Genomic DNA, 27,757 nt, shown 5'->3' on the forward strand with positions numbered 1-27,757 from the left:
TGTATGTATGTATGTATGTATGTATATATATATATATATATATATACAGTATATATATATATATATATATATATATATATATATATATATATATATATATATATATATATATGTATGTGTGTCACGCTACCAGATTATTGTACCAGATGCGCTAAACATCTACTGCGTATAAACGCCATTGAAAGGCGGCGCGGCGTGTTTCACCGTTTTTTTTGTTTGTTTTGTTGTTTTGTATATCGAGTCGGGGCTCGTGAAAGAGCTAACATTTATCAAACAAACAAAGCAAACAAAGTATATAAAAAGGGGAGCGGTCGACAAGATGGGGAGAGAAGGGGAGGAAGCACACAAACAACATTTGAGAGCAGGGACATCGGGAGATGTGTGGGAGGGAGAGGGCCTGGGGGGAGGCAGGATAGGTATAAAACGCAAGGACACCAAGGACTTCCAGGAAAGAGGTCAAAAGTCACCTCAAAAAAGTGGATTTGGGGTGAAATTAGCGGGGGTAGAAAAGATCAAGGTTTTGGATTGGGGAAGATAAGAGATGGTGGTGAACAGCCGTTTTAAAGACCTGGAGGGAGGAGTGGGATTGAAGAGAGTGAGGGAGTTTGTTCCAGAGGCGGGAGAAAAGAGGAATGAAGGAGTGAAGGTGAGCAGAGAGTCTTGATTTTGGCAGTTTAACCATAAGAGGGTTGCAGGCAGATCTTGTGCGACCTGTAGGAATATTTGGGGGGACAGAGCCCAGGGAGAGCTGGGGGAGCAAGGCCGGAGAGAAGTCGGTAGAAGACGGAAAGACCACCAACCTGCCTGCGGTGAGTAAGTGAAAGGCCCTCGGAGATAGCGTCATCGCGGGAGATTCAAATGATTCTGAACGCTTTGGTTTCAACAGCGTGAAGACGAGCTAGGTGTGAGGCAGGAGCACCAGCCCAGAGGGGAGAGCAGTACTCCATTGAGATGCGGCTGAAAGCCTTGTATGTGGTGAGGAGCTGAGGTGTGCCAAGGAAGGATTTCGCACGACGGAGGATGCCCAGTCGGCGACTGGCTTTGGAGGCCAGCTTGGAAATGTGGTTTTCCCAGGAAAGATCATGGCAGATAGTGAGACCCAAAAGCTTGAGTGACAGAACTTCTTGGAGAGGATTATTCAGAAAGTAGATGGGAGGGTTGTCCAGTCGGTCTTTTCGGAGAGACATCGTAAGAGTGTGAGATTTGTCAGGATTGAAAGACATGTTCCACTTGTTTGCCCAGTCTGTGATTTTGTTCAGGTCTGCAGAGAGCGAGGAGGCTGCAGACTGCCGGTCTGAGGGATGAGGAATGGAGCGGCAGAGAGTGGAGTCATCAGCAAAGAGATAGAGAGGATTTTCAAGAGTCAGAGAGATCATTGATGAAGACCAGAAAAAGCACAGGGCTCAGAACACTGCCTTGGGGAACTCCAGCCTGAACAGGAAGAGGAGATGAGAGAAACCCATTCAGGGCCACACGTTGACTACGACTATAGAGGAAGTCCGCCAGCCATGCGTGGAGATTTCCATGGATATCAAAGGAGGAGAGTTTGGTGAGCAGAGCGGGGTGCCAGACCGTTTTCGCTTCCGGATTGATCGTTTATCAGCAATAAACCGCCGGAAATATACCTTTATTGGCCATCTGGTGACTCTGCTGCTGTTGGTGGCAAGCGTGCCAGGCCAACCTGCTCTCACTGTAAGCCGGCCGGCCATCGCAGAAGCAACGGGTGTTGTGACCTGTCCACTACTTATATGACAATCTGATTCATTTTGTTGACTCATGACTGAAAATGATTGAGACAGTCATTATAGTTTGTGCAATTGATAAGACCTGTGCATGCTGCTCAGTGCTGTGCATCCAGTGTGCATGATATTTTATTCGTATACTGGACAAAGAATATCGTTTACTGAACAATGCTGTACTTGTATGTACTTTGTGAATTAGGCTCACAAGACAATGACTTGACCTTTGAATCACACTTCTGGCGGCCAACTTAATATCCCGTGGGGTTTTCAAGTGTAAGTAGTATGATGCCACATGCATTTCTTGTCCTTCATGGATAAGTCAAGCCTTGTGTACATACTTCTTGTAAATGGTGCTTCACCAAACATGTGTGTGAAAATTCTATACATGTAGACCTACTCGTCATTTTGCCTTGATATTTTGGCATGACAGCTTGGGCTAGCGTACAGATGGGGGGGGGGGGCGAGGATTTACAGTATTTGTGCACAGTTGCAATGCAGATTATGCTTGAAGATTCAATGCAGATTATGCTGCACATAATAAATACAGCAGTAGTAGAAGAAACATGAGCGTGTTTGTTTCCCATAAATTCCAATTAAAATTAGTGCTGGTCACAACTTATTTGCTAGGAAAAAGTGAAAAATACAGAATATTGGCAAGGTGCCAAAAAAAATTGGCACTCGGCCAAAAACTCTTATGGTACTTTTATTTACTTTACTTGGCCAACATCATGCTTGAAAAAAACCTTTAGAACCCTAGAAATTGATTCTGATTGTAAATTAATTACTGGTTGGTATTTTTTGTGAAATTTTCTTGATTTCCTGGCATGAAAAGTTGAGAAACTTGACATTTTGGGTAACACATGAATATTAAAAAAAAAAATTCATGCATTTGTAATTACCCAATTTGACCAACCCTGCTATTTTACAGAGGTACAGGGTTGGTACTTTAATGCTGCCGGTAAAACTCTAAATCCATAATTTGAGCATCTGGTAGCGTGACATATACATATATACATATATACACACATATATATATATATATATATATATATATATATATATATATATATATATATATATATATATATATATATATATATATATATATATATATATATATATATATATATATACATATATACACATACATATACATACATATACATACATACATATACATACATACATATACATATACATACATATACATACATATACATACATATACATACATATACATACATATACATACACATATATATATATATATATATATATATATATATATACAGTGGAACCTTGACTTACGAGTTTAATTCGTTCTGTGACCGAGCTCGTAACTCAATTTGCTCGTTTCTCAAATTAAATTTCCCCATTAAAATGCATTGAAATGCTATTAATCCGTTCCAGCCCGCCAAAAACCACACCAATTTTTTTTTAAATATGCAGTATATATAAAAATATCTCGCGCTTTATATTTCACCTGTATGCAGCATACAAGTTGGCAGGATGGCCTGGACTGGAGGTAGGCACACTTGACTCTAAACTGTCCAGCCTGGGTTTGAATCCCGACCCAGCTATAACCTGTCATGTCGGTGTTTCACAGGCAGGGTGATTCATCAATGTGTGTACCGCTAAACTGGGCGCCCCGTTTGCGTCCCATTCGTTGTTGGATGTTAAGGATCTCACCGTGTCTTCCACAAAGAGAAGGCGAGCTATCGCCGGCACTCTGAACAAGTTGTGGCCTGGCATGCTCTTCTCCTCTGCCGTTATATACGTCCTCCTCGGCATCTTTTTCCAGAAGAGCCCTGTCTCGTCATAGTTGAAGATTTGCTGGGGGATGTATCGTTCGGCTTCTATCAGTTCGGCAAAAGTTATAATAAAATCTTCAGCTGCCTTCACATCCGAGCTTGCTGCCTCACCAAGTCGACAACACGCACACCTCGCTCATGTTTTTCGACGATTGCGTGTTTTATATCCAAGCACATCATCCTCTTCTTCTTCTCAGCACTGCCCTTGGCACTCAATTTCTTAGGACCCATGGTTAAAACTAAGAAATTTTCCAAAATAACCAAAATGCGAAAACAAAACAGCAGCGATATATGGCAGAGATACTGTACTTGCACGGCAAGATAACCACGTGACCGGAACCCACCTGGTGGGGGGTGGCGTAAGCTCCAAAATAACCAAAATGCGAAAACAAAACAGCAGCGATATACGGCAGATATGCTTGCACGGCAAGATAACCACGTGACCGGAACCCACCTGGTGGGGGGTGGCGTAAGCTCCAAAATAACCAAAATGCGAAAACAAAACAGCAGCGATATACGGCAGAGATACTTGCACGGCAAGATAACCACGTGACCGGAACCCACCTGGTGGGGGGTGGCGTAAGCTCCAAAATAACCAAAATGCGAAAACAAAACAGCAGCGATATACGGCAGAGATACTTGCACGGCAAGATAACCACGTGACCGGAACCCACCTGGTGGCGGGTGGCGTAAGCTCGTAACTCGGCTCGCATCTCAAAGCAATAAACCGCCCGAGCGACGGCTCGCATCTCGGAAAACTCGTAAGTCAAGGTTCCACTATATATGTGTGTGTGTGTGTGTGTGTGTGTGTGTGTGTGTGTGTGTGTGTGTGTGTGTGTGTGTGTGTGTGTGTATATATATATATATATATATATATATATATTATACTGACGCATCACCTCCAAACTAGGAGGCATCCGCATGACGTCAGTGTAGTTGTGTTGTCATAGAGTTAGTGTGCTTCCTTAGTCAAATTTAATGTTCCTGACTGCAAACCTAATTGTCGAGGAGCAAGGCAGAGACAATGTGTCAGCGTGGCAGGCCAAACTTGTTGCTAACAGGTTGTGCAGCAATTGCTGGGGGTGAGACTCAATCTGTGCCTCGCTTCCCAGCCAAGTTAGGGGGTTCAACCTGTATGTATGTATGTACGTACAGTCACGTGAAAAAGTAAGTACACCCCATGTAAAGTTTTGACTTTTTCAACATACAGCTATTTGATCTCATTTCAACAATATTGATAGATAAAGGTGATATAATATAACAAATATCATGAAACATTTACATTTTGTAGTCCATTGTATAATTAAATAAACATAAATGCAAATTTCGCATGTGGAAAAAGTAAGTCTAATCTGACTACTCCCTTCTGAAACTCGTGCTCCCCGTCTTCCCTTATACTAAGCACTCCCCCGTCGTTATCAACCAGCTAATCTACCTACGTCCCCTACTACCTGTACAATGTCACTACTTAACTCTCATGTTACCTATGGTCATCTTTCTAGATCCCTATCATTTTATCCTAACCCTCCCGGGCTAGTTTGCACAGCCACCCCATAAACTACTGCTCATGTGCCCTGGTATGATGTGAGGGATGGTGGATTTGCCATCCCTCCACATCGGGCATCTCCCACTATACCATATACCCATCAAATTTTGCCCATCAAATTTTCCCAATCAAATTTGCCAATCATTACTGCCAATCATTTTTACTCATCAAATTTGCCAATCATTACTGCCAATCATTTTTACCGCTACCCCTAATCGTCCATTATTCTGAGCCTCGGTGCGTCATTACATTACATTACATGTACAGCTCGGTTTCGAAAAAAAACCCAAGCAATGAATTCGGGTGGTTTGGTCTCCTGCGGTTGGGTCCGTCCGGCTCTCGATTCAGGGGAGTTTTTCCGAGGTCCACCCCGGCGCGGAGCCTTTCGGTCTCCTGCCCGATGGCCCAATCTTGCCCGGCTGGAACGCCGCAACCACAAGGGGGCGCCGTTCCGACCCCTCCTACCTTCCCTCGAACCAGGCCGCCCGCTTTGCCTGGCAAAGCGCGGACGCGACCATGCAGGGCGGGGCCCGGCCCGGATCATGCGCGGCGCTCCCAACAGGAGCAACGCGACACCGATCCCCGCCGGCTCCCGCAGTACACCAAGCCCGGCACGGACCGAGGGCTCGCGTCGACTATCCGTCAGCCTAAACACTGCCCCGGTCAACGTCGATGCTCCCCGCACATGCTCACACCCACACGCGACTCTTCCCATACTCACACATCCAAGTGTCTCCATACACTTTGTTATTGCACTTTCTCTTACACACCACCCAGGTACACTCATTTCGCTCACAGACTTCGTTACACACCTGACCACCGCACACCTCCTCACACACCTTGGCGCACACTCGTCGTTCGCACACTTCATCAACACACCTCCTCGCGCCCACTCTTCGGTCACATCCTCTGTGACAACCATGGATGTGCACTCTTTTGCACACCCAATCACGCGCTTCACCACCAACTCAGGTGTGCATTCCCACACATGCTCAACCATTCCAAGTGGGCATTCTTTCCCACTCACCACAACCAACTCGCACTCCGTGTCACTCTCACCACCACACTCTGTCGTGCATTCACTCTCACTCTCGACAGCACACTCTGTTATCATGCACTCCTCTGTTACACACCTTTCTCGCGCACCTTCTTGCGCACCCTCTCCCGGTACATACTCCGTACCACTCATAGGGGTGCATTCTGGCACACACCCAATCACCACCGCACACCCTGGCTCACCAATACCCTTCGCACTCCCCATAGTCGGACATCCTTGCACACACTCTCTTTCCATACACTCCAGACCAGTCGCACACCTCACCCTTGGCCTTTCACGAACGCCCGGGTCCATACCAACACCCAAGCTCACTGAATCTCCCCTCACACCATATACATTTCCGAGCATATCGCCACTCACCTCGGCTCCTCTTCTTCTTCGCTCCTCCTCCGCCACCTGCAAACTCTTTATTTGGTCAGTAAGCACATCATCACGCTGTGAGCACAGACCTTGCACCAATTCCATCACCTCCTCCTTTACCTCTTTCTTAGTCTCCCTCCGTCTCTTCTTAATTTCACTTACCCCCCTCTTCCACTTCCTCTAATTTTTGTTTCACCTCGTTTATTTCCCGGTGCGCCCCTTCAATTTCTCCCTCTAAGGCCACCTTGGTCGTTTCTATGTGCGTCCTAACTTCCCGTTCTTTCGTCTCCATTGTCTCTACCACCTCCTCTAACCTCTTCGTCAACCCCTCGTGTACCATCTGACATTCTTTCTTTGTCGCCATTAATTCCTTCTTTATCTATTTTGGCGTCGCTTTCAACCCCCCTATTTCCGCCGTGTTGTTTTCTACCTGCTCCCCAAGCTCCTTCTGTCCCACTGTCAGCTGCCCTACTCCCTGCGTCAACTCCTCTATACCCCCTTGTAACCACGCCGTACTCTTCCTCACCTCTTTCTCCACACGCTCCTCACCCCGCTTCACCTTGTCGCGTACTCCCGCGACCTCTGCGCTCACTCTGCGCCTTATATCCTCCCCCATCTCTTTGGTAGATGCCGCCCTCATCTGCTCCAAATCATTCCTTTGGGCATCCAATTTACTTTCCAACCCGTTTTTTACCTCCTCTATCTGATCCCCCATCTGTTTAATTTCCCAGGCGGATTGCTCCCCCATCTCCCTCAATTTGCCTCCCATCTTGTCTTCTAGCCCCGTTAACCCATTCTTCACCCCTTCCATCCGGTTCTCCTGGGCGTCCATTCTATTTTCCAACCCCGTTAACCCGTCCTTCATTTAGCCAATTTGGCTACCCACGTCCTCTAATTGGCCCCCTAATTTGCCTTCTAATCCTTCCAATCTGTTGTCTAACCCCTTAAATTTGTTGTCTAACCCCTCAATTTGGCTTCCTAGGCCCCCAATTTGGTTTCTGGTACCCCTTGCTTCGTCCCTCATTGCTCCAATTTGGCCTCCCAATCGCTCAATTTGGCTTCCCATACTCATTTGTACGGCTGCCTGCAGCTGCGCAATGAGGTCCTTCATATCCATCCCTCCCATTTGCGCAGCGAGCGCAGCCCCTGCCACCATGTGCGAGGCACCATTTTGTGCTCCTGCAACCTCGTGTGAGGCGCCGCCATCTTGTGCGCCTGCATCCCCCTCTACCGCACCTTCATTATCCTCCTCCTCTATCTCCCCCATCTCCTCCCTGGGGTCCTGGGTCGACTCTACCTCCTCATTCTCCCCAACCGGCACCCAATCGCCTTGACTATCCATGGCACGATTTTAATTTGGGATATTAAATGAAATTTCGGCCGCTCAAAATTTTGACCAAATTTTTTAGATGTGAAAATTTGGTTCGGGTCCAATCCCACACTCCTGACACCAATTGTTGTGAATCTCGGTTTCGGCACTCCCCTTACCGAGGGGGGTTTAATCCCCTCGTCTATCACAATGGCCGTCCGAGTCCTGGAGCTATGACGTCACTTCCGGGCAGCACTGAATAGGGTAGTAGGCCAATTATTCCTTTTACCTAATTACCAGCACCTTCCGGTAAGCGAGGAAATGAGCCCCGCCCGAGCCGCAGCTGTAATGGACACGCCGAGCGAAGCGAGCCACGACTCAGGCCGTTAACAAAGGACTAAACCCGACTCCGAGCGTTGGCCGAATCGTGCCACAGGTACTCAATTGGGAAGGGACTACAGCGATCGAGGGAAGAAGAAACCAAAGTAAAGGAAGAACAGATATTTATTAATTATGTACACGAAATGAAGAGGAAACGAAAGAAGGGCCTTTACAAGGAGAGGAAGAAGCAGGTACACAGGGCAGCCTTAAAACAGTCTTATATTATCATACGCCCCAAACAGAACAAACAGACTCACACGAATAGGGACTGGCAGGAAGGAATGGCTGGAAGGAGGAGAAGGTCCAAGCCGATGGCAGGGCAGGAAGGTCCGGGCAGATGCGCAGCGTCGAGGTCCGCTCCAGTCCACGCTCCGGTCCAGAGGCGAAACCCGGCGGCAGCTGCACATATTAGTTTCACGCGGTCTGACAATGCGAATATATGGCGAGATTGTCGTTGTCAACGGACCCACTCTCCTGCCTCACGATTCAGCGTGTTCTCCTTTGGTACCTTGCACTTCGGACCTTCGCACTCACCCCCCTCTCACTAATCTCTGGAAGCAGTCACTCGCAGCCACTTTTATAGGGCGTTGCTGTATCCAGCCGCCGGCTCCTATGACACGCCTACCGGTCGGCTCACATCGGCCCTGGTTGGCCGGCGAGGGCTCGCTGGCTCCACCTCTGATGGCGAGTTGACGTGCCACACCTTGTTCTTGTGTCCCGCCCCTTTTTTCCTCGGCATGAGACCGCATGTTCAATGGCGGCTTGGGGCCATCAACCGAACCAAGACAAGGGGCAGCGAACGCTGCCCTACTGCTACTGCATTTTGAAGAGCGGCAGATGATTGGGGAAATTGAAGAGGCCTATCTTATTTGTTTAATGCAACGCAGATTCAACTATTGGGAACAGATCCTTAACTAAAACACATAATAATGAGATAACTACAGAGAGGTCCAATGGTGCTCTACGTGTTGTACATGGACTAACTAAACTAGGGTGCGATCTTTAATAAAGCCAATTAATGGGGATATTTACAGGGGATCATTTATAAGGGAACATTTACTAAAATTTACAAAGTGAAGGTTCTAAAAACCGTGACAATATATATATACATACATATATATACACATATATATATATATATATATATATATATATATATATATATATATATATATATATATATATATACAGTGGAACCTTGACTTACGAGTTTAATCCGTTCCGTGACCGAGCTCATAACTCAAATTGCTCGTATCTCAAATCAAATTTCCCCATTGAAATGCATTGAAATGCTATTAATCCGTTCCAGCCCGCCAAAAACCACACCAATTTTTTTTTTAATATACAGTATATATAAAAATATCTCGCGCTTTATATTTCACCTGTATGCAGCATACAAGTTGGCAGGATGGCCTGGACTGGAGGTACGCACACTTGACTCTAAAGTCTAAACTGTCCAGCCTGGGTTTGAATCCCGACCCAGCTATAACCTGTCATGGGTGAATCACAGGCAGGGTGATTCATCAATGGGTGTACCGCTAAACTGGGCGCCCCGTTTGCGTCCCATTAGTTGTTGGATGTTAAGGATCTCACCGTGTTTTCCACAAAGAGAAGGCGAGCTATCGCCGGCACTCTGAACAAGTTGACTGCAGAGATACTGTACTTGCACGGCATGATAACCACGTGTCGCACGATCTCTTGTCATGGTCCACAAGATTATCACAGAGAGGTGCAGCTTCCAGCGTTTCGAGATCTGATCCAGGCCTATCCAACGAGACCGGTCCCAGCGTTCTAGGCCCGGTGGTTGTCTCAGACGGACCCGACAACGGCAGTGTTCGTTTTAACTCGATTCGATTCGAGCGCCGACGTGCCGGCGAACAAAACCGGTCATATCTTTTGAACGCGTGGCTCGATTTTTACAAAATAAACTTTTTCTTGAAGGTCTGAACCGTGCGCTCAAAACGATACCGAGTTTGACCCTGAGAGCCGTTTTGCGCCGGCAAAGGCGCCTTGTGTGACGTGAGGACCACGTCGTGCTGCATAGATTATCATAAATTATCATATCATTATCGGCGGCGTTATATATCATTAGCGCTATACGACAGAGATACTGTACTTGAACGGCAAGATAACCACGTGACCGGGTGGCGAAAGCTCGTAACTCGGATCTCGGCTCGCATCTCAAAGCAATAAACTGCCAGAGTGACGGCTCGTATCTCGAAAAACTCGTAAGTTGGGGCACTCGTAAGTCGAGGTTCCACTGTATATATATCTGTAAGAAATAGTAGAAACTCCACAGTACGAGCAGGGCGTCTCATTTGGATTGAATAAATAATCGTTAGATATATATATATATATATATATATATACATATATATATATATATATATATATATATATATATATATATATATATATATATATATATATATATACGTATATATATATATATATATATATATATATATATATATATATATATATATATATAATTATATATATATATATATATATATAATTATATATATATATATATATATAATTATATATATATATATATAATTATATATATATATATATATATATATATATATATATATATATATATATATATATATATATATATACGTACCCATTCTATGTTCCAGCTCCACCACGAGGCTCGACTTTGCATAAATAAGATATTTTAAATCTTCTATTTTCGAATCAATCATACTGAAATACACAATTTGGTGTCTGTTTGATCCCAATACATTTGATCGTTACTTATCATGCCAAAATGAAAAGGTGAAACTGCCAAAATAAAAACTCTGCTCACCTTCACTCTTTCGTTCTTCTTTTTCCCCACCTCTGGAACAAACACCCACATGCTCTTCAATACCACTCCTCCCTCCAGGTCTTTAAAACAGCTGTTCATCTCTTATCTTCCCCCTTCAAAAACCGTGATCTTTGCTACCTCTGTTAATACACCCCAAATCCACCTCCTTCAAGTTCCGATTTCTTTCCTGAATGTCCTTGTAGTGTCCATCATGTTTTTATTATATTTTATTATATATATATATTATTTTATTTTTTTGTATACAACATCGAGGCTCGTGAAAGAGCTAACATTAATCACACAAAAAAAATCAAACAGACACATAAAATATATAATAAAGGGAGGGGTAGACAAGATGGGGAGAGAAGGGGAAGCACACAAACACAACATTTGAGAGCAGGGACATCGGGGGATCTGTGGGAGGGAGAGGGCTTGGGGGGGGCAGGATGCATGGGAAGGGGGGGGGGGGTGGGAGAAGTATAAAACACAAGGACTCTGCAAGGACTTCCGGTATTTCAGGAAAGATATTTTCCGGTATTTCAGAAATTGTGGATCTGGGGTGAATTAGCAGTAGATAAGATCAGGGTTTTGGATGGGGGAAGATAAGAGATGGTGGTGAGCAGCTGTTTTAAAGACCTGGAGGGATGAGTGGGATTGAAGAGAGTGAGGGAGTTTGTTCCAGAGGTGGGAGAAAAGAGGAATGAAGGAGTGAAGGTGAGCAGAGTCTTGATTTTGGCAGTTTAACCATAAGAGGGTTTCTGGCAGATCTTTTGCGACCTGTAGGAATATTTGGGGGACAGAGCCCAGAGAGAGCTGGGGGAGCAAGGCCAGAGAGGAGTCGGTAGAAGACAGAAAGCCCACCAACCTGCCTGCGGTGAGTAAGTGAAAGGCCCTCGGAGTTAGCTTGATCGCAGGAGATTCCAATGATTCTGAAAGCTTTGGTTTCAACAGCGTGAAGCCGAGCTAGGTGTGAGGCAGGAGCACCAGCTCAGAGGGGAGAACAGTATTCCATTGAGCTGCGGATGAAAGCCTTGTATGTGGTGAGGACCTCAGGACCTCGGCGACTGGCTTTGGAGACCAGATTGGAAATGTGCTTTTCACAGGAAAGATCATGGCAGATAGTGAGACCCAAAAGCTTTCGTGACAGAACTTCTTGGAGAGGATTGTTTAGAAAGTAGATGGGACGGTTGTCCAGTCGTTCTTTTCAGAGAGGCATCGTGAGAGTGTGAGATTTGTCAGGATTGAAAGACATGTTCCACTTGTTTGACCAGTCTATGATTTTGTCCAGGTCTGCAGAGAGTGAGGAGGCTGCAGACTGCCGATCTGAGGAATGAGGAATGGAGTGGCAGAGAGTGGAGTCATCAGCAAAGAGATAGAGGATTTTCAAGAGAGTCAGAGAGATCATTGATGAAGACCAGTTTATCCCGTATACCCAGCCCCAGCCCTCCCCCTTCCACAGATCTCCCAATGTCCCTGTTTCCTACTGTTGTTGTGCTTCCCTCTCTCCTCCCTCCCCCTTGTCTCCCGTTCCCTTTATTATATGTGCGAGCTCTTATAAAAGCCTCGACCTAGGCGAATACGGTAAACTGATCGTCACAAGTTTGGCTAGCATTGCAATCTTGTGGGACACTGAAGCTCTTGAGTCTCGAGAAATTTGCTTGTAGACACCCACAGTATTTTGAGGCCATGTTGCCAATAACAGCATACCGGTAACCCATGGTTAAAACGGAAAGGGAACTCAAACTTACAAATTATTACTGCTCATCTTCATCGTGTTAAAATTCACATTACGGTTTCATAAAAGACACAATTTGTGGGACAAGTTGTCCAATCAATTGGTATTGTGATTTAACACCCAAACCAATTAAATGGCCCAATAATTCGTCTGCTTCACACGTACATTACCTTCAAAAAGTATTCACACTCCTTGACCTTTTCACATTTTGTTGTGTTACAGCCTGAATTTAAAATGGATTGAATTTTAAATTATCACCGATCTACACAAAATACCCCGTAATGTCAAAGTGGAATTGTGAAAAAAGTGAAAATACCCCGGGCAAGAACGACCTTAGTCAGGGAGGTGACCAAGAACCCAATGACCACTCTTGACAGAACTACAGAGTTCCTTGGCTGAGATGGGAGAAACTGCCAGAAGGACAACAATCTCTGCAGCGTTTCACGAATCGAGGTTTTATGGGAGAGTGGCCAGACGGAAGCCACTCCTGAGAAACAAAAGTGGAAAAGTCAAGGGGTGTGAATACTCTATCTCTGTACATCGAATACAACAAACTGGACGTTCACATCGCTCACTTTAAACAATAAACAGCACAATAAAGGTTCAACAAAAGAAAGGCCCACCATCTCCAGGGTAAAAGGCACTTTGAGGGAAAATGAACAACAAGAAAAGAAAAATGATTAAAATAGAGGCAATTGATAATGGTGAAGCAAAAGGTTTTGGATTCTTTCTTGGAAAACAGCATTACTACAAAATCAGGAGAGAATAGAATTCTCTCTGCCGAGGGAAGAATTCAGCAAACGTTGTTCCATTGCATTTGCATCCAGCTGCCCCTTTCACGACGTGACTTCCACAGCTGCTGGAAGTCACGAACAAACTTGCTAAGCGAGAGTCCAAATTGGCTACATTGCTGTTGCTTTATGCATGTTAGAAATGAGTGTTCACACCCACAGCTCACCGCAGTGCAAGTGCCACAGCTCATGTCAGACCTTCTCTGCACGACAAAGCATAGCCGATGCAGTCCGTGCACAGATTTACAGAGATCTCAAGCGTAAATTTTAAACAGGGTATATTAATTTATTTATTTACTTTTATGCAACAACGTTTTTCACCGTTTTTTTAAGCATTTCAAACAAAACAAATTAAGACGGCTACTGTGTGTGGTTGGACTTCTGAAAGCTTCCAAAACGCTTAGATATGATAGGGAGATTGATGACTCACCAAAATTGCTGGAACAAGACACCACCAGAGCCTCCAGGCGAAGCACTTGCTGCCTGCAAGGCATGATGGGAACAACAATTTTACTAAAGTAAAACAGTTTATGCAAAAATCCTGGAATTACAAGATTTGGATGTTATGTCCGAAAGAAAATTTTGTCCTTATGTTGTTTGTCGAGTACAACATGAGTTCAAGCCCCAATAATCATGGAGCAGTGGGACAATTTAACAAAAGGAATTAAAGATGAATATTTTGATTTTAAACCGAGTAAAGCCACAAATCCTCGGAAACAACACGGCATAAGAGTGCATTTCTTTCTGAGTGCCAAAATGTTCATAGCCCTTTCAAGCAAGTCAGGAAACATCGGAAGATGAGAAGGAAAATCCTGCAGGTTAACAGGCAATGACAGCGACATCATTTGACAAGGACCTATTTCTGTCCAAATGGACAGGCCTGTTCCGCACAGTGACCAGGGCAGTTACTATCGGAGCATGGCCTACGTTCCTTGCAGCGCCCAGCACATGGATACCAGGTCACTCCGTGGTCAATATCAAACAAAACGTTCTCTTCGTGCTCGAACATCATGACAATAAAACACTTGTACACGTTCCACCACTCGAAAGAAAAGTGTTGCCACGACACACCCTGCACAGCCAAATTGCATTATTGATATCATGCTAAACCATTCCTCCAAAAACATTTAAGCACTGCAAACTATTCTTCACACTCATAATTTAATTCAACATAAATCACAAGTGTGAATAACTTGAAATACAGCCCTTATCAATGGCACTATGCAAATGCCAGTGGAATAACGAGGGGAAAATAAGCAACGCTTCACGACTCTATATCCAGTGAGATCCAGTAAGTTAAATAAATCAATATAAATAAAACACAGTTTGTGTGTGTGTTACCTATAGACTCCTAAACGGAGAGGCTCACGTACTTGATATTTGGCACAGACATGGCCATTGAGCCTGGGAGGGACATGGCCTACCTAAAAATATTTGACAACATCCATATTTTTTATTCATATTTACCTCAGCGCATTTCAGCGAGGAACATTATACACTGAATCTCAGCATGTGTCAGAGCAGCTCGCTGATTCGCTCAGCGTGATCACATGATGTTCCATCCTCGCCGCCAGACCATTGAACTGAAAATATATAGAATGACCATTGCAATTCACACCACACAGGTGGAGATGTAGCTACCGGGTGCCATCTTGGTTGGCACTCGATGCTGGGCGATGGTGATTTCCGTCATGCGTTTGCACGTAATTCAGAGCGAAAGGCGATTGCGTTTTTTATTCATATTTAACTAAGCGCATTTCAGCGAGGAACATTATACACTGAATCTCAGCATGTGCCACAGCAGCTCGCTGATTCGCTCAGAGCGATCACATGATGTTCCATCCTCGCCGCCAGACCATTGAACTGAAAATATAGAGAACTAACAGAAGTACCCGGCGTTGCCGGGTGGGGGAGGGGAGGAGGGGGAGGGGAGGGGTAGGGGAGGGGAGGGGGGGAAGGGAGGGGAGGGGGAAGGGAGGGGGAAAGGGGAGGGGCAGGGGGAGAGGAGGGGAGGGGTGGAGGGGGAGGAGGAGGGGGGAAGAGGAGAGGAGGAGGAGGAGGAGGGGGAAGAGGAGAGGAAGGGGAGGGGCGGGGGGGAATGGGGGGGGAGGAGGAGAAGGGGGCGGAGGGGGGGAAGGGGAGGGAAGGAGGGGGAGGGAAGGAGGGGGAGGGGGAAAGATTGGGGAAGGAGGGTGGAAGGGGAGGGGAGGGCCCCTCCTCCCTTCCCGTCCCCTTCCCCCCCCCTCCACTCTCCTCCCCTCCCCTTCTACCCTCCTTCCCCAATCCTTCCCCCTCCCCTTCCACCCTCCTTCCCCAATCCTTCCCCCTCCCCTTCCACCCTCCCCCCGTTCACCTCCCCTGCCGCGCCCGGAAACGCCGGATACTTCTGCTAGTAAAGTTATAAAGCTTTTATATAAATTAACTGGAGGTTTTGGTATGGACCCTTTCCTTTTCAAAACAAGAAATCCCCCTTGTTGATCGTGTGTGTGTTGTGTGTGTGTAATCATGGTAGCAATGATCAAACAAAGTGCTTTAGCCAACTTGAAAAATATTTGTGAAACAGCATTCAAAAAATATTCTGCATAAAATAAAATAATAAACTTTACGCAAATTCAAGTAAATGAATGACCAAACAAGAAGACGTCATGCAGAGCACAATACTTGCAAAATCCACCCCACCACCCCAAAAAAGGTTGCCATTGATCCATCAAATTCTCCATTTCATCAAGATTAAAATTGACGATCTTGATCAAAGCTCGGGTTAATAGGATGAAAAGTGACGATTTTTCAGATTAAAATTGATGGTTTTAGAAGTTTCACCAAGAGTTGTTGACCTTTTGACCTCAAAAATAGTTTGTTTCCCAAATTAGTGGCGCACTATGAAAATGACGTTAAATTTTCAAGTCAATCGGATGAAAATTGATGATTTTTCAGATGACAATTGATTTTGGGAGCTTGACCTTGAGTTGACCTTTGACCTTTTGACCTCAAAAAGTAGGTTTCCCTATTTCGTGACATGTGCAAATGCTGTTCAAGTTTGAAGTCAATCGGATGAAAATTGATGATTTTTCAGATGAAAATTGATGATTTTAGGTATTTGTAAAAAAAAAAAAAAGTGGTTGACCTTTGGTCTATGTTGACCGTTGGTTGAATTCAGTTAGCTGATATGAAAATTCATATTCAAATTTCAAGTCAATCGGATGATAATTGAGTATTTTAGAAATTTGAAAAAGTGGTTGACCTTTGGCCTATGTTGACCCGAAAAATAAATGGTTGAATTCAGTTAATATGAAAATCTCATTTAAATTTCAGGTCAATCGGAAAAAATTGAAGATTTTAGAAATTTGAAAAAGTTGTTTACCTTTTGACCTGTTGACCTTTTGGCCTATGTTGATCGCAAAAATAGTTCGTGATTGAATTAATTTAGCTGATATGTTAATCCGATTCAAATTTCAAGTCAATCGGATAAAAATTGACGATTTTAGATATTTGAAAAAGGTTGTTGACCTTTGGCATATGTTGACGTTTTGACTTTTTGACCTTAAAAATATATAGGATTTTGTCGGACCACAAAATCTACCACTTCGTGAAGTTTCGTGAAGATCGATTTAAAACTGTGACCTGTCGGCAAGTATAAGTGAGCGGACACTCAAACACAAACAAACACACGATTGCGAATGATCAACATACTTGTCAAAAAAATTAATAATTGGCCAAATAACAACAAACGCAACCGACCAATATACTTGAAAAATCTTCGATTTTGCAAGTAATACATTTACATTGGCATTTCAATTAACTAGGGCATGCCCGTACGTGGGTGCCCGTTCCTTGCCAAAAAAAACAAAAAACGCTACCCGTACGCTCTACCCCGCCCGTACGCCCGTAAACAAAAAAAACAACGCTCTTCGCTTCCGCCCTTCGCTCTGACTGAATTGGGAGAAATAATGCGCATAAGAAATCGAGAAATTATTATTTTCTCCGGAAGAAATCGAATTACGAACCGTAATGGCGCAGGCTCTCGGGCTCGCAACAACGCGTTCTGTGATTGGCTGCCGGAAGTGAAGTCTTCACTGTCGCAAATGTGAAGCGATGAATACGATGAATCGCAAATTAGTTTTTATTAGTTTTAAAACATAGTTTAACGGCAACATAGTTTTCCAACGTGAAATAAATGAATACGCTCTCAAATGTGCCGTCCGAGGCAGAGTCTGTTCGCCACGTTCGGCACACGTGATAGCTCGCTGCTCTCTGATTGGTTGAATCGTTTTTTGGACATAGCTCGGTAACTACTTCTCCGATTAATATGAAACCTTGAAAAGGCACATCCTCGGGTCCCCAGCAATATACCTGGCAAGTTTAAAGTATATCGGACCCGTGGTTGTCGAGAAACAGCGGTCACAGACATACAAACATACAAACATACAAACATACAAACATACACACAGAGATTACTGGAATTATAGATAGATGAGGGAAGCATGGTCTAGCTAGTGGGAAAGGACTGGTTTCCCAAAGGCTGAAAAGTTCAAATCTGCGTGCTGTCAGCATTTTTACAGACAGGCTTGCAATCTGAGTTTCTGGAAACTTAGCTCGTCTCAGCAGAATCTCCATGTCTCTGTCAGGGAGTTGAGAAAAACCCAGCTGGCTCACAAATGCCCTTCAGGGTAGCATTTCTGATCTGCCTTGTCTGCATACACAAGACACTAATCTACACTTTGTGCCTTCATGGTAACTTTGTAGGAGCTACTACTAGTACTACTACGATTATTACTGCCAACATTATTCCCAACTGCTTTTGGAGTCGGCCAGGTAACGTTCTTGGCACATTTTTCACGAACCAGGTAATCAGGCCTGACATTTGACTGAAGGTGGTAAGAATTTGGAACGTGAAATTTTTAACACTACATGTGAAATCATCAGGCCAATTTTTATAGGTGTGTCGAGATTCAAACCTAGGATAGAGAGCTTAAAGGCGAGTGACCACACCTCTAGGCTATCCTACCAGCTCGAAGGAGCATCAAAATGCCGCAAAAGAAAATATTAAAAAGCAAAATCCTAAATATTTGGGGAAAACCATGGGTATTCTAAAATAAAATAAAAGGACTTGGTGCAAACCAAGTAGTAAAAAGAATAAGCAAATTAATGTAATTGGCAAGTTGTTGTGGAGCTGTGCTCCCACGTCGAACTCCAACAATATGGACGCGACAACGAGCTGAGTTTCACAGAGCTGTTTATTCCGAGCTCGGCACGAATGCACTGAAAACGGCGAACCCGAGCGGCAATATATCTTTCAAATTCAAACAGTAAGCCACGCCTCTCAACGGGGCGTGGTATGCAATCCGAGTGTCCGCCTGGTGATTACGTCACCGGCTGGTACAAGAGAATTGTGTCCGGTAACCGCTACATGCGCCCCCCCAGAATTCACTTGAACAGGGAGAGTCAGTTTGTGGGGGGCCTTAATGACCCGGCCGAAACGACCCCTGGCGATTCGTGTGGGGGTGGGAGGCGGCTTGGCGGCGGATGGTCGGGCGGGGGGCTTGGTCGACGGGGGACGGCCCCGCCGTGGAGGAAGGGCCAACCGTGGAGGTTGGTCGAGGTCCAAATGGGCCGGCTTGAGGCGGTCCACGGAGATATGGTCCGGTTTGCCGCCAATGTCGACGACGAACGACTTGTTGCCCCTCCTCAAGACCCGAAAAGGCCCATCGTACGGCAGCCGGAGCGGTCCCCGGTGCGCGTCGTTGCGCACGAAAACGTACTCCGCTGTGCGAAGCGCTGTGGGGACATGGGGTTGAGGACAGCCATGATGAGACGTGGGCACCGGGGCAAATCTCCTGGCGGCCTCCTGGTGGACCGAGCGTTGGCGAGCCGCGGACCAGGGGCCGGTGGCATCGGGGATGAACTCCCCCGGCACGCGCAGTGGTTGGCCGTAGACCAGCTCGGCGGTAGAAGCCTGGAGGTCTTCTTTAGGGGCCGTCCAGAGGCCCAATAGCACCCACGGGAGCCTGTCAGCCCAACTGTCGTCCTGGAGGCTAGCCTGAGAGCTGCCTTCATTGAGCGGTGGAACCTCTCGCACAAGCCGTTGGCTTGGGGGTGGTAGGCCGTGGTGCGGTGAAGTTTGACCCCCAAGGCCTGAGCGACCGCGCCCCAAAGCTCAGAGGTGAAATGTGGGCCTCTGTCAGAGGAGATGTCAGAGGGGGTGCCGAAACAGGCGACCCAGGTGCCAATGAAGGCCTGCGCCACGTCGGCGGACGTCGTTACCGTCAGCGGGACGGCCTCCGGTCACTTGGTGGTCCTGTCCACCATCGTGAGATGGGTGAAGCCCCGCGAGGGGGGAAGGGGTCCCACCAGGTCCACATTGACGTGGTCGAAACGTCGCGCGGGCATGTCGAATGGTGCCAACGGGGCCTGGGTGTGCCGGTGGACCTTCGCACGCTGGCAGGCGACACAGGCGTTGGCCCAGTCGCGGACGTCCTTCCGGAGCCCGTGCCAGACGAATTTCGCTGCCACGAGCTTCTGCGACGCTTTCTGGCCCGGGTGGGAAAGGCCGTGGATGGTGTCAAAAACGAGCCGTTGCCATCCAGCGGGCACAATGGGACGAGGTTTGACCCAGGGAAACGTCGCACAGGAGAACTGTGCCTGTGTCCTTGAAGGGGATGTCGGACAACCGCAGGCCCGTGTCAGCTGTCCGGAGGGCTTGCACCGCGGGGTCGGAGATTTGGTCGGCCGCCATGCGGACGTAGCCCACGCCGAGGTTGACGGCGTCCGCGACGGACCGGGAGAGGCAATCGGCCACAGCATTTTCCTTGCCCGCGACGTGCCGGATGTCCGTCGTGAATTCGGACATGGCGGAGAGGTGGCGCTGCTGACGAGCCGACCACGGCTCTGAGACCTTGGCCATGGCGAAGACCAGGGGTTTGTGGTCCACAAACGCCGTGAATGGGCAGCCCTCTAAAAGGTGGCGTAAGTGGCGAACCGCCAGGTAAAGGCCGAGGAACTCACGGTCGAACGTGCTGTATTTGCGCTCGTTAGGGCGGAGCTGCCGGCTAAAAAAGGCCAGCGGTTGCCAAGCCCCGTTAACCCATTGCTCGTGCACGGCGCCCACCGCGTAGTCGGAAGCGTCCGTGGTAAGGGCGATGGGTGCGCCAGCATGGTTGTGTTGGCGAGGGCCAGCTTAGCGCCCGTGAACGCCTCGTCCATCTCCTCGGTCCAGGCGATGTCGTGCTTGGCCGGCTTACCTCTGAGGGCCTCATACAGGGGGCGCATTAGTTGGGCGGAGCGAGGCACGAACCGGTGGTAGAAGTTCACCATACCCAAAAACTCCTGCAGGGCCTTGACGGAGCGGGGGCGCGGGAAACTTTTAACGGCCTCCACCTTGGTCGGCAGTGGAACGGCCCCGCGCTTCGTGATGCGGTGTCCCAGGAAGTCGACGGCAGCCACGCCAAACTGGCATTTCGCCGGATTGATGATGAGGCCGTGCTGGCTGAGGCGATCAAAAAGCGTGCACAGGTGAAGGAGGTGCTCTGCCCGGGAAGTGCTGGCGATGAGAATGTCATCCAGGTAGACGAACAGAAGTTGAGATCGCGCAGCACGCTGTCCATCAGCCGCTGGAAGGCCTGGGCCGCGTTCTTAAAGCCGAACGGCATTCGGAGGAACTCGAAGAGGCCAAAGGGTGTAATTACAGCTGTCTTCGGAACGTCGGCCGGCCGGACAGGTACCTGGTGGTGGCCCCGAACAAGGTCGACCTTGGAGAAGATCACCCGCCCTGCCAAACGGGCGGAAAAGTCCTGGATATGCGGTATCGGGTACCGGTCGGGGGTTGTGGCGTCGTTGAGGTGGCGATAATCGCCGCACGGTCGCCATCCGCCACCCGGTTTGGGTACGATGTGCAGGGGCAAGGCCCACGCGCTGTTCGAGCGCCGCACAATGCCCAACCGCTCCAGCGCGTCAAATTCTGCCTTTGCCACGGCGAGTTTGGCAGGGTCGAGGCGACGAGCCCTGGCGTAGACCGGTGGACCAGTGGTTGGGATGTGGTGTTCGACGCCGTGTTCGACGGCGACGGCCGAAAACGTCGGCCGCGTGAGGGCGGGAACTCAACGAGGAGGCGGGTGAAGTCGTCCGCGGCCGGGAGCACGCAGGCTAGCTTGGTTGGTGCGGAGCCGCTCAACGAACAAGCGAGAGAGCTGAAGGTCTCTGCGTTGACGAGCCGACGACGTTTTACGTCAACCAAAAGTCCATGTGCGCAAAGAAAATCCGCACCCAACAAAGCCATGGGCACTTTCGCCGTGATGAAATCCCACTCGAAACGCTGGCCCCCGAAGCAGAGTGCGACGCTGCGTGAACCGAAGGTGCGGATAGAGGAGCCGTTTGCGGCGACCAAGGCGGGGCCGCAAAGCGCAGCCTGCTTGTCATGCACCAAGGCGGGTATAACGCTCACCTGAGCTCCTGTATCACACAGGAAACGCCGCCCGGACGCAGTGTCCGTAATGAACAAAAGGCTGCCGGAATGGCCGACGCTCATGGCAGGAAGCGAGCGCCGGCCTGGTCGTTTCCCGACCCGCCGAAAGTGCACAGTGGGCGACACGTTCTGGCCTTCTGCACGAACCTGGCGTGGTAGTAGCACATGGTCCGCCCCGGTGGTGGCGGCGGCGCCGGTCGTGTCGGGTGCGGCCTACGGGGTGTCATGGTGGCCGCGGCCGCAAGGGGCACTGAATCGGCCGGTGGCAGCGCCGGTCGTGGCGAGGGCGTTGCCTCGGCCGGGCCAGGGTTCCAGGCGGCCGCTCCGAAATGCCGCCAGGCTGAGAAAAATTTGTCGGCTTCCTTAGCCAGGGCGCGAGGGTCCTTGATTGTCAAGTTAGCCAAAGCTAAGCATACCTGCCCGGGTAGCTGTCGGAGAAACAGCTCACGAAAGAGGAAATCTGGGCGGTGTTCGCCGAGCAGGGGGAGCATGTGGTCCATGCGCTCGGATGGTCGAGCCTCCTCGAGCTCAGGCAGATCGAGCAGCTGTCGCGCGCGTTCGGCCTCAGTGAGGTCAAACGTACCGAGGAGTAGTCGTTTGAGTGCGCCGTACTTGTCGGCGGGCTCCGTAGAAGGCTCAAGACCCGGGAGGCGGTGGCGGCGTTTAGCGCGGAGACCACATGGTGGAAGTGGGTCTCGTCCACCGTGATGTGCCGCAGAGCGAACTGGGACTCCGCTTGGGCAAACCAGACGGCCGCGTGCGATTCCCAGAAGCCAGGGAGTTTCAAAGCAACGGTCGACTCCATTGCCGTGTTCGTAAGAGGTCACCAATGTGGAGCTGTGCTCCCACGTCGAACTCCAACAATATGGACGCGACAACGAGCTGAGTTTCACAGAGCTGTTTATTCCGAGCTCGGCACGAATGCACTGAAAACGGCTAACCCGAGCGGCAATATATCTTTCAAATTCAAACAGTAAGCCACGCCTCTCAACGGGGCGTGGTATGCAATCCGAGTGACCGGCCGCTGATTACGTCACCGGCCGGTACAAGAGAATTGTGTCCGGTAACTACGACATTGTAAATTTTTGCAAATTTTAATGACAACACAAATGTCAAAACAAAAACACAACCATTTAAATTGAAGAAGAAGAAAAAAAAGTGGAAGCATTTGAACACTGCCCAAAATACAAGTTGTACTTTGCTCACCTACATGCAGCAAACAAACAAAACCAGAAACAAGCCCTTTACAATCATGCAAAATAAAGTAAAACAAACCTCACGAGTCGAGGGGAAATATATAAATAAAATCAGAGGCAAAAACGAGGAGACCCATTGGACAGAGGTATCGGAAAATCCGTCTTCCTAACATCACGCATTAGTGCGCAAATTCCAAGGACTGCAACCGTTGTTTGTAAGACGGCGGTTATTAAAATAGATTTTTGCCTCGTATATTAAATATTGCTTGGGGGATCAATTGAAGGAGAATAAATTCAAAATAACAAGCAGCGGGGGCAGCTTTGGGAGGCGGCGAGCCGTGGCGAGTTCTGCCGCGGTGCCTCAAATTTGCATGCCTCCGTCCACGCTCGGACCCTGAGCGTGCGCGTTACACAAACGTTTTCCTAACCCATTGTGGGTGATGCGTTTAAGTGCGTAGACAAACTGCACCTCGTAATGACGATGGGCATTTCAGAGGAAAAATAAAATTTCAACAGATAATTTGAAGGTTCTATATGAAGGAATCGGATTTGATATGCACAAATGGGAAAGGAAAAAAAAAAAGTTTATTTCAAACAGTTTTCCAAATCTGAAATGAAACGCACAACTATTTTGTTCCTACAATGACATACATAATATCGGAAAATACTTGTGTATGTGAATAATAATTCGGATAATATAAATATTTAATATTGCAGAATTCCAAACAGATTATAAATCGACTTCCATTTTTGGTCAACAATTACAATCTCCCAAATTATCTCAATTCTTGCATTCAATAAAACCCCAAACACAGGCAAGTCACTTCCTAATCATTTATCTCACCATTCCTGGGCACGTCCTTTACCACCTCCCTCCAAACCTTACACACCTCCCCATCCTGCACCTCCCACTATCCTTCAATGCAGACTGCACATCTAGCTCTATGTTCTACAAAAATAAAATCAACAAAAACTCAAAGCGTCAAACCTGAGCAGCCCAAATAAGAGTCCTGGCGAGTCAAATAGGGCCGTCTCGGTCACAACTGGAAACCCAAACAAGCTGGTCGTGTCCCTTTCAAAGCAGCAGGGACTCGGATCGAGGTGCAGGAACATCCTTGGGGCAGAAGTAGGAAGAATCAGCTCACCATAAATTCCAACAAGGCTTTCTTTCAAGTTACGGCTAACAAGTCAACGTTCAGCACAAGCTTCTCTGGGAGCTAAAGCAGGTGGGTAGGTTGCCAAAAGGGACAACGAATATGAGGAAATGGGTTGAGTTTGCATGGCGATAAACAACATTAATAATTTTAACAGGACTAATAATATTACAACAATATTCACATTAACACCACCTACACAATTAATTAATTTTTTGTAAAATGTTGGCAGCTTACTTTATAATATTGACTAAAAAAAGTTTTACAAGTTATCAGTAATATAAAGCATTGGTGGTGACACATTCAAAATACATGGCATTGTTGCAGGTTTTGATTGAATGGAGGTAAAGGTGGTTGCGGGAGTGCAATAATCAGGTCACATGCTGTTTGAGATTCTTCTCTCATTGTGTCGAGCCTCGATATCAATCAGATTTACACTCATCATCGGGTAAATGAGGACAATAAATTCTTCCATGAGACATCAAATGAACCCGAAAAGATTTTACCAAACTCGTTCATCTCAGACTGCTTAAAAAGACGAGGTAGGAGCCAAGCGAGGTAAGGCAGACCAAAGGTGGAGGCAGTACCAAATGAACGAGCATGCACATCAAAGCGAAGGAAAGCATACCTTTTAAGGCATCCGTAAGCCAAGTGATTCTCAGTGCGGCTCGAGTCAGGTGAGGAATAAAGGCAAGAGAAGGAAGGAAAGATCTCCAGTTGTGTGAAAGCAGGTTCAGAACAAGGTGAACATGGAGGGGTCAGTGAACCCTCAAAATCCGTCTCCATTGCCATTTCCTGGATGTGCAGGTTCAAATAATAAATAAATAAAAGCAAACAATGAGGGATGCAAGCAAGCAGAGGAGTCTCAACTAATGTACAGACAAAAAAGAATCATTCTCAAACTCGAAATGGAGCACACCTTCCACATTGGGATCACAGGAAGTCACAACCCATGGCATTATACACAATGGTTTGCCGAGTAATTTAACACATCACAACTCATCCTAATCATACTAAAGTATGCAGTCTGTCTGTGTCTCTGTGTCTCTGTGTCTCTGTGTCTGTCTGTCTGTGTGTCTGTCTGTCTGTGTGTCTGTCTGTCTGTGTGTCTGTCTGTCTGTGTGTGTGTCTGTCTGTGTGTGTCTGTCTGTGTGTCTCTGTGTGTCTGTCTGTGTGTCTGTCTGTGTGTCTGTCTGTGTGTGTGTCTGTGTGTGTGTCTGTGTGTGTGTCTGTGTGTGTGTCTGTGTGTGTGTCTGTGTGTGTGTCTGTCTGTGTGTCTGTCTGTGTGTCTGTCTGTGTGTCTGTCTGTGTGTCTGTCTGTGTGTCTGTCTGTGTGTCTGTCTGTGTGTCTGTCTGTGTGTCTGTCTGTGTGTCTGTCTGTGTGTCTGTCTGTGTGTCTGTCTGTGTGTCTGTCTGTGTGTCTGTCTGTGTGTCTGTCTGTGTGTCTGTCTGTGTGTCTGTCTGTGTGTCTGTCTGTGTGTCTGTCTGTGTGTCTGTCTGTGTGTCTGTCTGTGTGTCTGTCTGTGTGTCTGTCTGTGTGTCTGTCTGTGTGTCTGACGATATTTGACCGTGAAACATTCGGTCATTACTTATCTAATCTCAACCATACTTGCCAACAGAAGGACGAAGGTTCACACAATGAAGGTTGCAGCAAATTAATTTGCCACCCTCCCCAAGGGGGTTTTCCCACCAATGGGGTTGTATGTCGAGGTGTATTATCCATGTTACAATAGCTTTATCGTAGAGTTTTTCTAAGGCCGCTTCTAATAACAAAAGCATAATATTTATGGTATTACAACTCCAATAATTTACAAAACAAAATTAATACTAATAATATCCCACCTCCCCAAGGGGTGTTTCCTTCTTGAACAAACGCTGTGTCAACGTGTATAAATAGCTTATTATGGCGTTTCATGAGCACCAACCCATAGCAATAGGAAAAATATTATAAACCACAAATACATGTGATTACCTCTATAAACAGTCACTACACTACACTGCTTTTTAACACTAAACGAAAATAAATTTGGAGGAATCCTGTCATTCGTGAGGCAAATTTTACTTACAGAACTGAGCGAAGATCTACTGTAATCGACATATCCCACAAGAGTTCAACCATCATCCTTCCTGCCACTAACGCGGCGTTTTTCCAAGGCCAATTCCAATAACAACACTAAATATAACAGCATACTATTAATGTTATTACAAAACAATAATAATACTTACAATATCTCGTCTCCCCAAGGAGAGTTTCCTCACTGAACAAATGCTTTGGTCAGAGCTACCAGAAGTAAAAAATATTATAAACCACTGTTATGGATTCGTCACTTCCGTTGTTGTGGTTTTCATCCACTGTAAACATTTTTGATTCCATGTACTATTATTGTTGTCGTTTAAGGGAAATAGAGATTACTCTTTTCAAAAGGTAAAAAAGTTAATGTTTTAAATGAAACCAGAACCGGACGACGACGAAGAGTTAGAGGAGGAAGAGAAGGCGGAGCGAGTGAGTCGGACAAGAAGCCGAGCTGCTTCAAGGTCTGGAGCGAACGATTGGTGAACGAGGGTCACGAGTGAACTTTGGGTTTCCCGGGGAAAGGGATTCCTGCAACAGAGTTGTCATCGCTGTGACAGATAAACCTGCGTGACAGGTTTTGCGGTTGATTCCGGAGAGAATCATCAGAGTGCCGTTACGCCACGAGAACGGGCCGTCGGCCATTTTTACCTCGCGCAAGATTTGCGCTTCGCTCAAGGTTTTTCATCTCGCTTCAACCATTTTCACCGCATTCAGCCGTTAATCTGGTGTGTGTGTGCAACGTGGCTTTTGAGTGGGAAATCTGCGGTTCGCCGAGTGGGAGCCGTGGAACGTCCACACCCGAGGGTGTGATTTCCCAGTCGCCTTGAGGGCACCTTTGCGCAGCTTTGGCAGCGTGACTGACTGTCATCCGAACGGGATTCTGGTCTCGATTAGACATCGTTCTGACGATCACTGGAGCGGATCGACTTTGGCTTGATGCCGGAATAGAGACATTGGGAATGTTCTTCTTTTCGCTCACTTGGAGCACAGTGAGTTATATTGTACGAATCTGATGGTACCATCATAGGAAATATATATTGGTTGTACAATTGATTACTATTGTTGTTGTTCTGTTATTCTTGTGTGATCTTCATATAATACTTGTTTGTTGGTAACAAATGGTGTGGTTTCACCATTGATCTTGGACATACAGAATAACACATCTTTCTGCCGTGACTCCTCTCGGGGCTCGGAGGTACACCGTGACCGGGAGTTGGGGAGGAGCACATAACACCACAAACACATTTGATTACCTTTTGAAACAGTTGCTCCTGCTGTTTAACATTAAACTGAAAGGGAGGAAAGCCGGGGTATGTTCATTTACC

At 46.9% G+C, this 27,757-nt stretch overlaps 1 protein-coding gene across 3 annotated transcripts in view; it reads right to left on the reverse strand.

Annotated features, from left to right (window-relative positions):
* The window catches only part of MMS22L (MMS22 like, DNA repair protein), a 377,026-nt gene that overhangs the window by 314,869 nt on the left and 34,400 nt on the right, over positions 1–27,757 (reverse strand). For 2 of the 3 annotated variants that reach the window (XM_078778618.1, XM_078778617.1), the window contains exons 2-4: positions 24,987–25,153; positions 24,193–24,318; positions 13,981–14,033 (exon numbers count right to left, since the gene is read on the reverse strand). In XM_078778618.1, the coding sequence (XP_078634744.1) occupies positions 13,981–14,033; positions 24,193–24,318; positions 24,987–25,150 (343 nt within the window). In that variant the 5' untranslated portion in view covers positions 25,151–25,153. The remainder of the gene's footprint in view (positions 1–13,980; positions 14,034–24,192; positions 24,319–24,986; positions 25,154–27,757) is intronic. The other variant, XM_078778619.1, reaches the window with a different exon arrangement.

The sequence above is a fragment of the Myxine glutinosa genome, chromosome 5 (genome assembly GCF_964187855.1).
Source record: "Myxine glutinosa chromosome 5, kmMyxGlut1.1, whole genome shotgun sequence".
NCBI lineage: Eukaryota > Metazoa > Chordata > Myxini > Myxiniformes > Myxinidae > Myxine > Myxine glutinosa.